The sequence below is a fragment of the Eutrigla gurnardus genome (genome assembly GCF_963514095.1).
Source record: "Eutrigla gurnardus genome assembly, chromosome: 8".
In the NCBI taxonomy this organism is placed as follows: Eukaryota; Metazoa; Chordata; class Actinopteri; order Perciformes; family Triglidae; genus Eutrigla; species Eutrigla gurnardus.
Genome location: NC_139922.1, coordinates 8,505,912 through 8,521,962, shown reverse-complemented (window position 1 = coordinate 8,521,962; position 16,051 = coordinate 8,505,912). Strand labels below are relative to the sequence as shown.

The following is a 16,051-nucleotide window of genomic DNA, read 5'->3' as shown; positions in this document are numbered from 1 at the left end:
GCCAAAGCCAAATGTTGTGGTCATAAGTTGTGTGCTTAGTCATTACTTTTACACTTATGTACATGTTAGAATGAGCCTGTTGCTACAAATTGGATATGAACTTTGTCTAAAAAGTCTGAAACATGTTGTGGTTTTACATGCTTCTGTGTGAGTGGACCAGCAGCTGAACTGTTACAAAGGTACACCATAAAAAAAAACTATGCTGATCACTTACGTTGGGAAGATTTTGATGGTGGGTACATGGCATTTCATGTGGAACACTTTGGGGCAGCGGTCGCAGCACAGCAGGTCACCACCGTTGATACAAACAGCACACCAGTCTTCATTGGGGTCATCCTCTTTCCCACCAGAAGTGCCTGTTCCAGCCCCCGCCCCTTTGCTCTCTGTCCCCTTGTTGGAGTTTCCATTCGTGAGCGGACCGCCTGCCATGCTGGTGGATAATGAGGTAGTGGAAGTCATAGTGGAAGAAGAGGAGGAGGTGGCGGAACTGGGGCCATTGGCTCCAGAACAAGGTGTCTCAGATTGCGGTTCCATTTTGATGTGCTCCCCTAAAGACTTGAGAGCATCTTGGCCAGTAGATACGACTCCCAATACAGGAAGGGGGCTGTCCTCCGGACTACTCATCTGGGGTAAAACACAAATACATGAGATGGTTTTAAGATTCAACAATTCGATTGAATCAGTCTAATTGAACTGTCAAACTCAAAGTGAAACTGGGGCACTGGTGGGAAAATGTGTTAATGAAACAAAGGATCATTCAGAAATAACATAGCTATTGAAAAATAGAAAATAAATATTAGACCTACATTTATTAGAGCACTCAAATACAACCTCATATCTGAAAATATCTAAGGCAAAGGTTGGATTCTGCCAGAAATAAGTGCACAGTAGCTGAAAATGTTATCACAACAAAAATGTCCATGCAAAAGCAATTGTTACCACAATTTATGTTGTTTGAAGGATCCTCTAGTTCTGGCCTATTTAACCAATGTTACCAGGTTTTTCGGTTTTGGGTAAAAAAAAAATCTAACATTTTGTTTTTCGACTATCTAACTGTATTTAGTTGAAGAACTTTTATCACGTATTTTAAAGCTAAGTGATTAAGAACAGTATTCATACCATGCAGGCACTCCTCCCAGCATCGCTGCCCCGCTCAGTCTTCAGAGAAGAAACTGGACAGCTGTAGCTGTCTTCTGTTCCAGGCTCCTGCTTCACCCTCACCTGCTCCACCGCAGCTCCACCTCCTGGCCCCGCTCTCCCTGCAGAGCTACAGCTATAACACACAAAAAACAAACCGTGCAGAAACAAGATGTTACGAACAAGGACTTACTACAATGTAGCCTACATTTCCCAGTTTTTGGGCTGACTCAGATATTCAGCCTAATTAAGCCAGAGAGAGGCCGCTTGAAGCTGCAGCTGTTGTAGGAAAGGCATGGCCGAGGGGGACCCTCCAGAACCTGAGCTGCTGAGAGCAAAAACAGACTTGTGGTGCCTTTGCTTAAACTGCCCTGCTATGCCTAGCAAAACAGAAGCATTCTACTGTAATGAACATTAGATGCTGCGTTGGCATATTTTCACATTTTATTCTGGGAGTTAAGGATTCAGTTCAACTAAACCAGAGATGCTGATTTTTGGAACAGTGGAAAGACTAATACTGATGCATGTTTTTTCATTTTGTTTATGTCCTGCTTGAATGAAATGTGTTTTACAATTAGTTAACCACATCACGAAGGCTATTTTAGTTCAGTGTAAAAGAGCAACTTGCTTTCAACAACTTTTCTATTAAAGGTGTAAAAATGTTTCAGCCATAGCTCCACAGAAAAGGAGAAAGCTATTTTATTAGTCAATGGAGCACACTTTGAAGAATGTATTTCTTCAGTGGACTAAATTTACCACCAGCACTAATTGGACATCCTCATAAAAAGGTCCCTTTAAGGTTAGCCATTGATATTCATGATTCTAGTTTAAGCTGCATTACAGACAGTCATCCAGCAAAGTTCTACTGTTTATTAGGATTGGCAGCAGTCTGTATTGATCTTTGCTTAATATTTGCTTACCTCGGTCATGTCACCTTGATCAAGTTTGTAAATTTAATGAATCCATGAATTTGTACTCTGGCATGGTAATCTTTTCTAGATCTGTTGTGATGGTTAATACTTAAATTTGAGCCCAGCCAATTCAGCCAATATTAGCATATCACAGACATAGTAGTATCAGCACACATGCTGTTCAATTTAGCACAAATATAAATACATTCATTTTTGTGCTGCTAGAGTAATCAAGAAATTGTGTCATAGTTTGTCCAGCAGAGTGCACTGCTACTTACAAAAGCCTTACACACTAGTATAAGCAAACAGATGCAAAGTACCAGATAGTGAAATACAGCTTTAACAGCCAGCTCACTAATGGTCATAACTATAAACCAGCACAAAAATGACAATTACTAACATAAACTACCAACTTATGAACAGACACACTACACTAAACACTATCACATTACAAACACTTCCAAAAGTAACATTTGGATTTCGATAGATAAAAGAGCAAACTCAGCCCAGTATCACGCATTAGGCAGGAATGATGGGAAATGTAGGCCGTACCTCTTACCATAATAGTGGTTAGGCCACAATTGGTCAGGGTCTTACTAAAATAACTGTATATCTTACCTGCCCCTGCTGCCTGTGCTGGATGTGCTAGAAGGTCGTGCTGGTGTGTGGGCGTTCGACAGACCTGCAGATATAAATTAGATAGGAAACAAGGACACGACAATGAAGCAGCAGTGATCACATGAACATGCAAGTTTCACTTCATTACTCGAGGGACATACAAATGTACACAGAAACTAAGGACAATGACTTATACATTAAATGATGATGTTGCTTTTGTTAATCCAGTGTATTGCATGGGTGTGTATAAAGTCACATTTTGCAGTATTTTACAGTTAGAGCCAATGAAGGCTCTTTGTGAGGCCCTCCCACTGAATCATGAATGTGACTAGATCAACTATAGAAAGCAGAAACAAAAACGTGAATAAACTGTTAAACAGGAAGCTCTGTCAGATGTGTGGTTACCTGAAGATCCAGGAGAGTGTGTGGACAGTCCAGGCGAGGGGTTCATGTCCAGTGAGCCAAGGTGATGCTGCGTGCTGGCTGTGATGTAGCGAGACAGGAGGTGTCCAAGATTGCTGGAACCTGCATCCTCTAGCTAGAAAAGCACAGTGGCAGGGAGAATATCAACAGAGAATCAGGCTACTCAAGATGTCAATAGATTTTTGTAAAGGAATATATGTAAAAGAAACTTGACTTCAACAAGAACTAATACCACCCAACAGACAGATACATATTGGACATTTTTGGCCTGTGTCAAATCTGTCTACTCATACTCTACATCAGACTGTGATGCTCCAAATCTTTCCCAGTTAAGAGTACATTTTATACATTTTTATATGAATGCACATGAATTTTTTCTTTATCAACAAAATTGTTGATATTTTACATTTCTAACTTAAAATGTAATTTGAAAATGAATTTGTCTTAAAAACATATTTAAAAGTGGCAGGTGAAGAAAAAAAAAAAAGTTTAGGACTCTGACCCAAACACTAAATACATGGTTAGAAAGTGCACACCTGAATGGGCGGGATCTCAGGTAGGCAGGGCAGGTTCTCAGGGTTGGTCACTGAGGGGATGAGCTCGATGGGACCTACGATGGGGCTGGCGGGGCCCCGGTGAGCATGGGCCCCTGCCATACTGGCACTGGTAGGACTTGTGGGGTTAGCATTATGGAGGGATGCCACCGGGAAAGGGCCTGCATGGCCTGGGTTAGAATGCTGCACAGAAAAAGAGAGAGGGAGTAGGGAGACGTTGGGAAAGAAGACCAAAGGAAGGAGAGAAGGACCGACAATGACACGAAAGAGAAAAAGGAAGAGGAAAGGAAAAATGATCCAGGTCAGACACTGAGTTTTATCAAAAACATTTTGTCGTGAAAACCAACATGGTTACAAGATCATGCATTTGGGTGACACATGCTGCACAAGACACACAAATGACAAAGTAGGAAAAGGTGCCAAACCCCTGATTGTAGTAAGAAACGAAACCTTTGGTGGCTCATCTCAGATTCTATAGACATCTGGACACAAAGAAAAAAGGGGCTGGATATAGTGGAGGTTTCTCTTACCTAGTCGTACATGCAAGCAGTATATGTACATTTTCATAATCTACATGTGATTTTTCTTGAGCAGATAATCAGTTTTATTATTTATATTGGTACGGCAGTGCGAAGAAGGACTGTATGAGGACATTTGCACCTTTGCATCTTGGATAGGAATGTTCAGGTAAGCCAGTGTTTAAATTGAATCATTTGAAATTTAATGTTAATTTGCATACACAAAACCTTTCATTTCCATGTTTGAAAAGGCACTGCCTGCCAAATGCTGCTAAAATCAAAGCTAATTGTTTTCTGTGCACGCCCAGGACAACCCTACCATACGTGCTATGGGGCTGTATTCCTACGAGTGGTTTTATTTTGTTTGTCATGCACACGCACAAGGAAGCACATGTGCATCGCAGGACACACAGTCCTACCGACAGTTTCCACCATTATCAATCTGCTTTGAAATTGATCAAACTGAGCTTTCAAAGTCAAAAGCAGAATTGACGATTCACCAAATATGTTTTTTCCCTCCAGTCCGAAGAAAAAATTTAAGCACACTTCAAGGAGAGCAGTGTAAATGGCTTGCCGGCCCTGCAGCTGCCCTTTTCAAACGCAAAGGCCTCTGGCAGAGTTGGAAATGACGGAGGAACCACAACTATCGTCCTGCTTCCCTGAAGTCATCGGTTGTTATGAAAACAATAACCCTATTTGTGGGCTGCAGAAGATTTAGAGACCCAGATTTTATGGTACATTTAGGTGTAGCTTGTTGTAAAGTACCCTCCTGCTATCTAGTTGATCGTTGTTTTGTTCCCATTTGACTGGTGAAATGTATTATTACATTTAATCATATACATTTGATGAAATGTTTATTTCATAATCTAACAAAGACATAAAAATATTCCATCCATCCACTATCCTCCGCTTATCCGGGGCTGGGTCATGGGGGCAGCAGGCTTAGGAGGGCATTCCACATGTCCCTCCGCCCAACAACGTTTTCCAGCTCCTCCTGGGGGACCCCAAGGCGTTCCCAGGCTAGATGGGCCAACACGTTGTCCACAGAGAAGGCATATTGTACTTTATAATCAGAATATTTGTCAGGCCAGACGTCGATCCGCATCTCCTCTTCTGACTGTTATGCTATGACGAAAATGAATGCCTGTTTGTAGATGATATGAACATGAGGGCCACATTGACATAAGATAATTTCAGGACTATGACGCCTGTGTTCTGTAAATCTTGACCTTGCCTGTACATCTTGTCTTTGTAAGATAGGACATGATCCGTCCTTTGGTTCCTCCTCCTTAAAAGGGAGACTGTTGTTTGACTCAGGGTCGTTCCTGCTGATTTCTGAACCTTTGCATCAGAAGGCAGGGGTGAACAGTACTTTCTTCTGCAGATGAGAATACTTAGTGGAATAAACCTCGGAGAAAAAGCTGATCCTGGTTGTTGATCTTTATTGGGCAGATTCATTTTTCCACAACACTGCCCTACTCCAGAGGAAATTATCTGGCTCTTCGGCTGCTAAATGTTCCACTTCCTTAGCTTTTCACAAACTGTGCCTGTACCAACTGTGTCTGTCTGCCGTCTGTTGCTGAGCGAGTAGTGTACAGTGAGTTTCCAGAGCTTTTTGACTCACAACAGCTGGGTGCTGGAGTCAAAAGATGCTGTGAAATTGAAACAAAACAGTCAAGTTGTAGCTGGACAGCTAAGCGATGAGCTAAAACTCACCATAAAACTTAAAAAAGCTGAGGGGAGCTGCAGGTGATAATTCTCTTTAAGTTCATCACTCCAAGCGACCACATTAATATTTATATAATTTACAAAATAATGTAAAATATAAAAATATATGAATTACAGCCAAACTTTAAGTTAGTGGAAAAGGTCTTCAACTGGTTGAAATGGACCAAATCAGAGGACACCAATTACGCTACTTAGGTTTATGGCCAAGGTTGAGAGATCTACTCAAGTAAAGGAAGGGCCAACCAAATAGAAGCTACTTCAAATGAAAACACAAAGCCCCGTTTCACATTTAATTTCAATGTAATCACAGTATCACCAGGCATTCATCAATGGAGTTGTCTATTTAATTTAGTCACTAACAGCATTTTCAAACATGAAAATGGAAGTGAGATTTTTCCATTTTTTATTTTATAATTTAGAATGTTTACTTTTAATAAATCATTTTATGTTAATACTGGCAGTTCTGAATATTATACTTGAGTTACTTTTAAGCATATACATCTAAAAGATTTCACAAATAGTGAGGCAGAAATAGCACTCTGACTTCAAACCCTGCCTAAAAGAAATTGGCTGATACCAATAGATTTATTTGAGAGTTTTTCAAATACTCCGCTAACAACTATGACCTGTTTTTTCACTTGAACACGGAACAAAATATTTTTAATGAGGATCCATTAAAATAGTTTCTTAAAGAATTGACCAATATGTGAAAACGTATATTTGAATGGGACATTTTACAGTTGGAAAAAAAACAACCTGCTCTCTGGTGGACAAACTATGTACTGGACTCAACAGTAACAGCCTTTTTCTATACAAAAGTAAAGAATATAAACTCAATCCCATCCACAAAAAAACTAGTTGGACCCTGGCTGTTCCAAAATTTCAACAGACTAGGAGCAAAAAAGCTTAATGTAATGACGATTTGCAGGATCTACAAATAATATACTGCAAATACTAAAGATTTCTTTCTTAGGCAGCTTCTGACTACCCTCAACTTGTACATAATATACATTTTGGTTTAAACCACACATTTGCACATCAGTTTCAATATACACCATTTACAGCATCCGCTGTCTTAAAAATGAGTTTGTTGTAAAATACAGAAAATACTTAATACTGTTTATCCATTTCCATACAGTGTGTGTTAGCACTGACCTGTCTCTGTAGCTGAGTCTGCATCATGGTGGGATACTGCTGTCCATTAAGTCTCGGCTGAGCTGTGGGGATTCGGCCCTGCGGTGGACCAGGGAGACGCATATGGTGGGAGGAAGGGTACATGGAGGGACCTGGTCCACCATTCATACCCCCAGGCCCTCTAGGTAGCTGCTGCATACTGATGAGCCTTGGAGGCTGTCAAAATCATACATATTTACAGACTGTCAAAATCAGATCATTGGATAAAAAAAAAAAGCATGTCAATTTTCAGGGTCATGCAATTACAGGAAGAAAAAAAAACACAATTAATAATGTAGATTTACTGATTCCTTGATCCACAGAAAACAAACTGAAGACCACTTCTGATATGTATCCTTTACAAATACCAGATTCATTGGTTACAATAATTGGTTACTGGTCAGATGTGAAGATTTACTGGCTTTTTCTTGTTTAACAACACTAGATCATATATGAGGATTTTGACTGATTAGACAAACTGAGTAATCTTAGATCACTCCAGGTTCCTGGTCCATTTTGTCAATTTTTTTATTTTGTTGACTAAAATGATGCTTATGGGTCTGTGTCCACATAGCATATTTTTCTGAGCCCCAAGCAGCCGCCTCAAGCCCTCTGCCTTCTTTGTGCAGCCACTCTGAGTCTGTCGAATTGAAAATCTCTGAACATTTCAGATAAGTGTTAGTGACATCACTAGAAAATGGAGAAATGTGTTTGGCCGTGACTGTCTATCCTGAGCTTTATACGTCAACAGACACTATCATAAGGGTCATTCCGTGTCATTTCATCAAATTTCTGAAAATCTTCCCACCTGACCATCTCACAATGTCCTGAAAAAATTTGAGTACAAAGATGCACTTGTTAGTAGGAAAAATCCAAAATATTAAGTCTCTACTGTCAATAGTTTTCTCATGAAACATCATTGAATGAAGGGTAGTTTAGACGGTTTTTGGCATCATGCTCTGAAAAGCCATTTTTAAACAGCAATATCTGGAAAACTATCTCACCTGTGGCCTTCAAAATTTCTACAGTGTATATCTGTTACTAATAGCCTCCAGACATCGAATATCAGGGGTGTAGCTCAATGATAACCTAGTATGGTAGGTACTTAAAATGTGGCTTGTTGAAATAAAGTAGTACATTTGAAGAGTGACTGAGCTCCCATTTTTGCAGATAAAAGACTTCTATCACTTCTGCCTCTATCTCTGGTGTTAGCTTAAACATTCTACAAAATATGGTTTCTCTTAGATTATTAGTTTCACAGATATTAAGGCTCAAAAATGGAAGTTAACACATCTTTGCCCAACTTCAGAGTCATATTCCAAAAAACTGACAACACGTATCAGGTCCAAACTTACTTTTTTTGAAAGATCATATTCTTGTTAAAATCATATTAAAAAATCAGGAGGGTGTTTTGCCTCAATTTGTCGCAGTGATTTTTTAAAATTCTGATATTGGTGGGGTTTTTGTGGCCGTTTTTGGTACTGCATGTCTTAATATCCTACAAGTAAACATCACAGCAGGGCATTTCAATTGTGTTTTTTACCGTTTACCAAAGACTTATATGTGACTAAATACTACTGATAAATTTAGCCTTATGAAAACATTAAATTGTAGCACAGTTGTAGTTATAGAGGCAATAAGTCCTTGGATGTGAGTTGAACATGCTGAAAGCAGCTTTTAATGTCTTAAACCATGAACAAACAGCATAATATTGAAGACTGTACATTTTGTCATACTTTAGGTATATAAATTACACAACCAAATCAAATAATAATCTTAATTTGAGCATAAATATTTTACATTACAGTAGAAAAGTCTCCAAAGTTTGATATTGAATAACAGTTTGTCTCTGTGCTCACTATGAGACAATATGTGAGTTGTGTGTATGATCAGAAATGGTGGATAGGAAGTATCAGAGATGTTTCAGATGAAGATGTACTGGTTCAGTTCATGCACCCACATGGCCCTGCCAAGAGTTTCTACTGGCCAAGAAGAGAAGACATGTGCAATGTCCCACTGCAGCATAGAATTGCAAGGATTGACGTTCCCTCTACAGAAACTGGGTGCATGTATGCCATCAAAAAAGATGAGCACAATAGAGCAGAGATGTACATTAGACTATTTGTAAAGTCACTGCCAAATTAATGAATGTGACGAAGGAATTGGATCTAAAAGATGAAAAATGTGTGATCCCTCATAGTGAGCATAGAAACAAACTGTTATTCAATATCAAACTTTGGAGACTTTTGTACTGTAATGTAAAATTTTTATGCTCAAATTAAGATTATTATTTGATTTGGTTGTGTAATGTATGTACTTAAAGTATAACAAAATGTACAGTCTTCAATATTATGCTATGTTTGTTCATAAGACATTAAAAGCTGCTTTCAGCATGTTTAACTCACATTCAAGGACTTATTGCCTCTGTAACTACAACTGTGATCCATTTTAATGTTTTTGTGAGGCTAAATTTATCAGTAGCATTTAGTCACATGTAAGTATTTGTTAAATGATAAAAAGCACAATTGAATTGCCCTCCTGTGATGTTTACAAGTAGGCTGTTAGGACATGCAGTACCAAAACCAGCCACAAAAACCCCACCAATATCAGGATTTTAAAAAATCACTGCGACAAATTGAGGCAAAACACCCTCCCGATTTTTTAATATGATTTTAACAAGAATATGATCTTTAAAAAAAAGTAAGTTTGGACCTGATACGTGTTGTCAGTTTTTTGGAATATGACTCTGAAGTTGGGCAAAGATGTGTTTACTTCCATTTTTGAGCCTTAATATCTGTGAAACTAATCATCTGAGAGAAACCATATTTTGTAGAATGTTTAAGCTAACACCAGAGATAGAGGCAGAAGTGATAGAAGTCTTTTATCTGCAAAAATGGGAGCTCAGCCATCCTTCAAATGTACTACTTTATTTCAACAAGCCCCTTTTTAAGTACCTACCATACTAGGTTATCATTGAGCTACACCCCTGATATTCCATGTCTGGAGGCGTTTAGTAACAGATATACACTGTAGAAATTTTGAAGGCCACAGGTGAGATAGTTTTCTAGATATTGTCGTTTAAAAATGGCTTTTCAGAGCATGATGCCAAAAACCGTCTAAACTACCCTTCATTCAATGATGTTTCATGAGAAAACTATTGACAGTAGAGACCTAATATTTTGGATTTGTCCTATTAACAAGTGTGTCTTTGTACTTGAATTTTTTCAGGACATTCTGAGATGGTCAGGTGGGAGGCATTTGATGAAATGACACGGAATGACCCATAACAAAAGACCGAAAACCCCATTTGTAGGAGTACATCGGCCAGGGACCGCCTGGCCGATGTACTCCTACAAATGGAGTACTACTACAGATTGCTAGTGAGTTTTGTGCTCTTATAGCCGTACACTTTGTCTCTGATAGGTCGTCCTCCTGCTCTACATTAAGGCTGGCAGATTGAGTAGTGAAGAGCTCATCTATACAAAGTATGAAGCAATCATCCTCCGGGTTGGTAAAACAAACAAAGTCAAACAAATAGATAGTAACCCAAACAGATAATAAAAGCAAAGGGGAAGTCCTAATGCATCACTAACAGTTGTTAGAGTGGCGATATGTTGTCAAGAAACTGTTATCATAGAAACATTAAATTAAGCGGTCTGAGCACAAGTGCTCTCCTTGTCCTGCAGGTGCTTTTCTGACAGAAAAGGGCGCTTTGTGGACACATGCCCTACTAGAGTAATAAAAAAAGAGAAATAAAAGGTAATTTATTTGACACATTTCAGTGCAGAACGGCCTGCCCTGTGACCGGTTCCTTGCTTGACATAATCTCTCCATCACAGGCAACACATCAAATTTTAAATTAAAAAATTGAATCAATACATTAAATTATTGTCATGTAGTGCCGTGGCATGTAGGGTCTATCTTTTGGTGGGTTCAAGCTGCCAATCCAAAACAAGTTCAAGCAAAGGGATTTAGCTCCCAGTTTTATGTGCTTAGTTGTTTTGTTCTTGTTTTGATTTTGTGATAACACAGCCCATGCAAACAAATGTTCAGCTCCTGTTCACAAATGCATTACTATACAACGTACAATAAAATAAAAATAAACTTAATTAACTGGTTACTGTCTATCTTCATCAAGTTCAAAGTATCTGCACATTGATTTTTTCAATCTTAAATTGAATGTTTGGAAAATAATTGATAATCTTCTAAGTCTCAAAGGAAACAGAAAGCAGAGCAAGAACCCATTTAAAACATCAGAGATAAACATAATATTCCTTAGATATTTTACACATCTGTGTTCATCTTGGATCAAATCTTATGGAAGTTTGTCACCAAACCCGCTCAGGCTGCTTCATTGTAAACATTCCTAATGTTGCATTGACAGATCCTCTGATAAAGCTCTCGGAAGTCTGGATAGCTAAAATATTATGATAAAAAAAATGTATAATAAAATAATACACTAAGAATACAATTATGATGTAATCTCCATATATTTTGGTGAGTCATTAGTGTGATCGAGCACAGATTTTCTTTGTATTCCACAATGGTACCAGGACTGGTGGATGTTTTCCCTACCGGTTGCTGTTGCTGCTGCTGCTGCTGCTGCTGCTGCTGCTGCTGCTGCTGCCCCATGGGTTGCCCTGACTGTCTGACGTGCTGCTGGGACATTTGGGAGGCGATGCGCATCTGTTGCTGGATCTGCTGCTGGTGCTGTTGCTGCTGGTGTTGTTGCTGCTGCTGCTTCTGCTGTGCGTAGGCCGCCTGCTGCATGTGCTGCAGCCGGAGCTGGGCCAGGTTGATCTGTCCTGGGTGTTTACCGTGGTGACCGTGGCCAGGAGAAATGGGTGGTCCTCCCACCATCACACCAGGCGGTTGAGGAGGTGGAGGTGGCTTCTCGATTACCAGATTACCTACAATGAGAAGGAGAGGGATAGTGGTGTGTATAATTTAAAGAAATGCACATGATCTAGACAGGGGGGAAATATTCCTTTATTTTATGTATGCAATGGGGCACTTTAATCTATTGGTTTCTACTAAATTGTCATGCTGTTTATAGCCACTGTGCCAGTAAGCATGCAAAAATGAAAAAAACGAAAAAAGAAATATTGATGACAGACACTAATTATAATAATAATAATAAAGTAATAGGCCTCTCTCACCTAGATTCACCACGTTTTTGGCCCAGAAGGTGGGGTCACAGAAGAAGCGCACAATTCCGTTCGCCTGGGGCGCCGGTTCCAGTCTAGCCTTGAAGAGCTGTCGAAGCTGGAACAGGATCTACATAGACGAGACACACACGCACGCACATTTCCCAATATTTCCATTACTTCAACAGAACATCCACAATAATCACAAGTATCTAATTTGCCGACAGCCTTGTGGTAAGTAGTCAAATCCACGTGGCATAAGCCTCTTTTGAGCAGAAAAATAGGCTGGTTTTTACAACAATCAACAACAGTCAATCTTTTGTTTCAAATATCAGGTTCTTAGACTACTGCTTCTGAAAACAGATATTCAGGACATACAGAAAAATACCAATATACTAGCTACAAAAGTTATGTCAGAAGCAGACACAACTCATACATTCCACAAAACAGTATAAATGGTACTAATCTTCTCTACTACTGTACTACACGGATCCAACCAAAGCCAAGTGCAACACTTTATTTGTAATAACAAACCAGCCACATTGACTGGGGTGCAACTTCAGTTTTGTTTGGAGCATGCTATCAGCTTTAGCCTCTCTAAAGCTAAACATCTGGGGCTCATGAGAAACATACCAGCCTCTTGCTGTAGAGCAGCGCGGTGCTGCTGCCAGTAGTGATGGCCCATTGGCAGAAGCCGAGAACATGGTGGATCTGTTGGGCCAGCTGGGTGGTATCCTTATGCTGAGACACAAGCCTCATACTGCGCTCTTTGGTCACACTCTAGACAGAAAGGGAGATTATTCTGGTTAAAGGCCTGCTACCTAATGAGCCTGAACACCCGAGATAAATGATTGTTCCAAGCTATTACAAAAATGCTAGCATGTGCATAGAGGTGGATTAGACAATTAGATTTAATATGACTAAAATGTAATGATCCCTATGGGGAGCTTGTTTTATTACAGCAGTCAATAATAGAATGCAGCAAAACAAGTTAATAAATAAGAGCCCAGCAAATGGTGAAGTAGTCAAGTGAATAATAATCCAGATTCAATAATCGAACTGAGTAAACATATGAAAACGGTAAGGTCACAGCAATGCTATTAGAGGAGTAGGCATGAGAAAGAGGAAACTCTAATCCATAAAGTGTGACAATGCTTTTAGTAAAAAGAATGCACCATGCATAAAAATATCAAGATGATTTCTATATATATAATAAATAAATAGGGTGTGAGTAGACAAGGTGAAAGTGTGTTGTTGGATGTCTCATCATATTTGTATGGCCAAAGTCTGAAAGACTGAAATTAGGGTGTTTCATCGCAGTGAGGTCGTCGACAACACATTTTGCATACAGAAACTATGGTTTCAAATCCATCACAATGGGTGTACTCATACTAAACTAAACCTGATTTTGCAGAACCTTGAGCTCTAAACCAAACTGACCAATTAATATTATCTTACCTCCAACTGCTGCAGCAAGGACTTGCCCTTCTTGTTGATCTCATTAATAAGAGTAAATACTGCTATTTTGATCTCGTGCTCCACCTTCTTGTGTGTCTCATTCAGCTCTTTTAACCTGGATGGAAAAAAACCCACTTCAATTAGAGACCCTATCCACCGATAAAAACACTGACTGCATGTGTCGGACCATTTCCATGGATGTGTACATGCAGTAACTACGTCAATGGGTGGTGAAAAACTTGCACCTGTTTTGAACCTGAGAGACCGAGTAATGCACATAGTTCTTTTTTTCTTGTAGTTTGGCCACGCTGGTCTCAATAATGCCTTTCTGGTTCTGGAAAGCCTCCTCCAGGAACTGGTACCTGAGAGTAGAAGGGGGAACACTCTTTTAGTTACCAACAGCTTTCAATGAACTGAAGGTGATTTTACTAATGGAAAATTAATGAGAATCTGAGCTGGGAAATATTTCCTTTATTGTGGTGTGTAAGAGGAGCGTTAATTGTGTTTTATACCTCTGCAAAGGACGTTACTAATATAAGAGTTGTTCCGATTCCGATACCAGTATCGTAAATGCCTTTGATACTGCCGAAAATGCTGGCATCGGTATCGGCGAGGACTGGAGTCCAGGCACTGATCCAATACAACGTAATTTATAAGAAATAGGAATTTATTTACTGGTTAGCTCCGTTAGCTTTGACACCGTTCTTCTTCGCCGCTCTTAAAACAGTTGCGCTGCTGTTTTAGAGGGGCGAAGAAGAATTGATCACCTGACACCACTGGAGGTAATGTTAGCGCATCATATCGACGGTTTGGCAGTACTTCACAGTGGGTGTTCCCACCAGTAAGACGGCAACAAGCAACATATGCAAAGACTCAAATTCAGGGATGGCACGAGTGTTGCAAATCTCAACACCAGCAACTTAAATCAAACATTTTTAAACACACTGGTATCGGTACTCGGTATCGGTCGATACCCACAGCACAAGTATCGGAATCGGTATCGGGAGGGAAAAATGGTATTGGAACATCTTTAACTGAACTGAAACCAATGGCTCCAGGGTGTGCAATCAATCAAGAACTGTCAGCAGTAATGTAATGTAAGTATATGCAAATAAAATGTATGGCTTAAAAAAAAACCCAAACAGTATACATACAAAGCACAAATATGAACATTGTTGTACTGTATAATTCTAAAAATGGCCCCATACTAGTTCAAGGAGTTAATAGATAATACAACAGTCTTTTCGTAATGTGTGGGATGTAGAGATGTTAATGATTCACCATATTTAACCATGAAAACAACTACTTTAACAGATTCAAGCCATCGGCTTAACAGGTATATTATTCACAGAAAAATAAACTGTACACACACTGCACTGCTATGTTCACAGCTGTAACGTCACTGCTGACTACATACTCATCATCACACTTGCTGTCTCTTGACCGGACCGTTACACAGTGCTTGCAATACATGGGTTGAAACCCTGACAGGTTATGCCAGGCAGCTAAACCAATTGATTAGGTGCAGACTTACTGGGAAAGTGGCACATGTTTCTATGACAATGCACGCAGCATCATGCAGCTAATTCTCCCATACAGGTGAACAGAAAACTCAGTTTCCTGTTTTGTGCATATTGCAGATAGCAATAAATTATGTATGTAATTATGTGCATCAGTTATCATATCAGCTAGTGGCTTGTTAGGCACTACAACCAGCAGCTCTGCATGCAAGGCATTAATCCTGCCGGTTAACAAGGGTTTTGGTGTCGGTCAGAAAAAAAAAAAAAAAAGGTACTGTTAAAACTATTTAATGCGACATTAGCATTATCATCAGTGGGATGTGTTAGATGTTGTAATACCTGTGCTCCTTGTGCTCCAGCAGCTGGCAATCCCTACAGGTCAAAGTGTCACAGGTCTCACAGAAAAGCTTCAGTGGCTCCTGCTTGTGGATCGGACAGAACACAGGCCTCTGCCCTGTTGTACCAACAGACTCTATAGACACAAATGAAAAAAGACACCACTGTTGCTTAAGTGGAGGGACAGAAATCACTAGAGAGGTAAATTGATTACAGAAACCACTGAAAGAAACCTAAAGAGAAAAATATAGACAGCAAAACCAGTAATATCAAAGCCATTTTAGGTTTTCAAACAGATAGAAAAGTCCTCAGAAAACTCTGTGGAATTTGTCAAACTCTGGATACAATTTATAAAAATGAATGTTTTCTCTAACATTATAAGTGTTTGTCACCGGACTTCAGCCGAAAAGAAAAAAACCCATTGTCGGGAGATTCGACTGTTTTAGTGTAATTAATGGACACACTGCTTCATCCAGCGTCTCCCCTCTCTGTCTGTTTCAACAAGGGGCGGGGCTGACAGAGAGAGAG

General features: G+C 39.6%; 1 protein-coding gene across 6 annotated transcripts in view; it reads right to left on the bottom strand.

Moving 5' to 3' along the window:
• trim33 (tripartite motif containing 33) overlaps nt 1-16,051 on the bottom strand; it is a 29,509-nt gene that overhangs the window by 5,709 nt on the left and 7,749 nt on the right. For 2 of the 6 annotated variants that reach the window (XM_084014825.1, XM_084014829.1), the window contains exons 4-16: nt 15,527-15,659; nt 13,913-14,029; nt 13,668-13,782; nt 12,843-12,989; nt 12,222-12,339; nt 11,638-11,972; nt 7,045-7,239; nt 4,069-4,125; nt 3,626-3,826; nt 3,072-3,204; nt 2,667-2,730; nt 1,120-1,273; nt 215-624 (exon numbers count right to left, since the gene is read on the bottom strand). In XM_084014825.1, coding sequence (XP_083870951.1) covers nt 215-624; nt 1,120-1,273; nt 2,667-2,730; nt 3,072-3,204; nt 3,626-3,826; nt 4,069-4,125; nt 7,045-7,239; nt 11,638-11,972; nt 12,222-12,339; nt 12,843-12,989; nt 13,668-13,782; nt 13,913-14,029; nt 15,527-15,659 — 2,179 coding nt within the window. Of the gene's footprint in view, nt 1-214; nt 625-1,119; nt 1,274-2,666; nt 2,731-3,071; nt 3,205-3,625; nt 3,827-4,068; nt 4,126-7,044; nt 7,244-11,637; nt 11,973-12,221; nt 12,340-12,842; nt 12,990-13,667; nt 13,783-13,912; nt 14,030-15,526; nt 15,660-16,051 lie in introns of all 6 variants that reach the window. The other 4 variants (XM_084014826.1, XM_084014827.1, XM_084014828.1 and 1 more) reach the window with 4 other exon arrangements.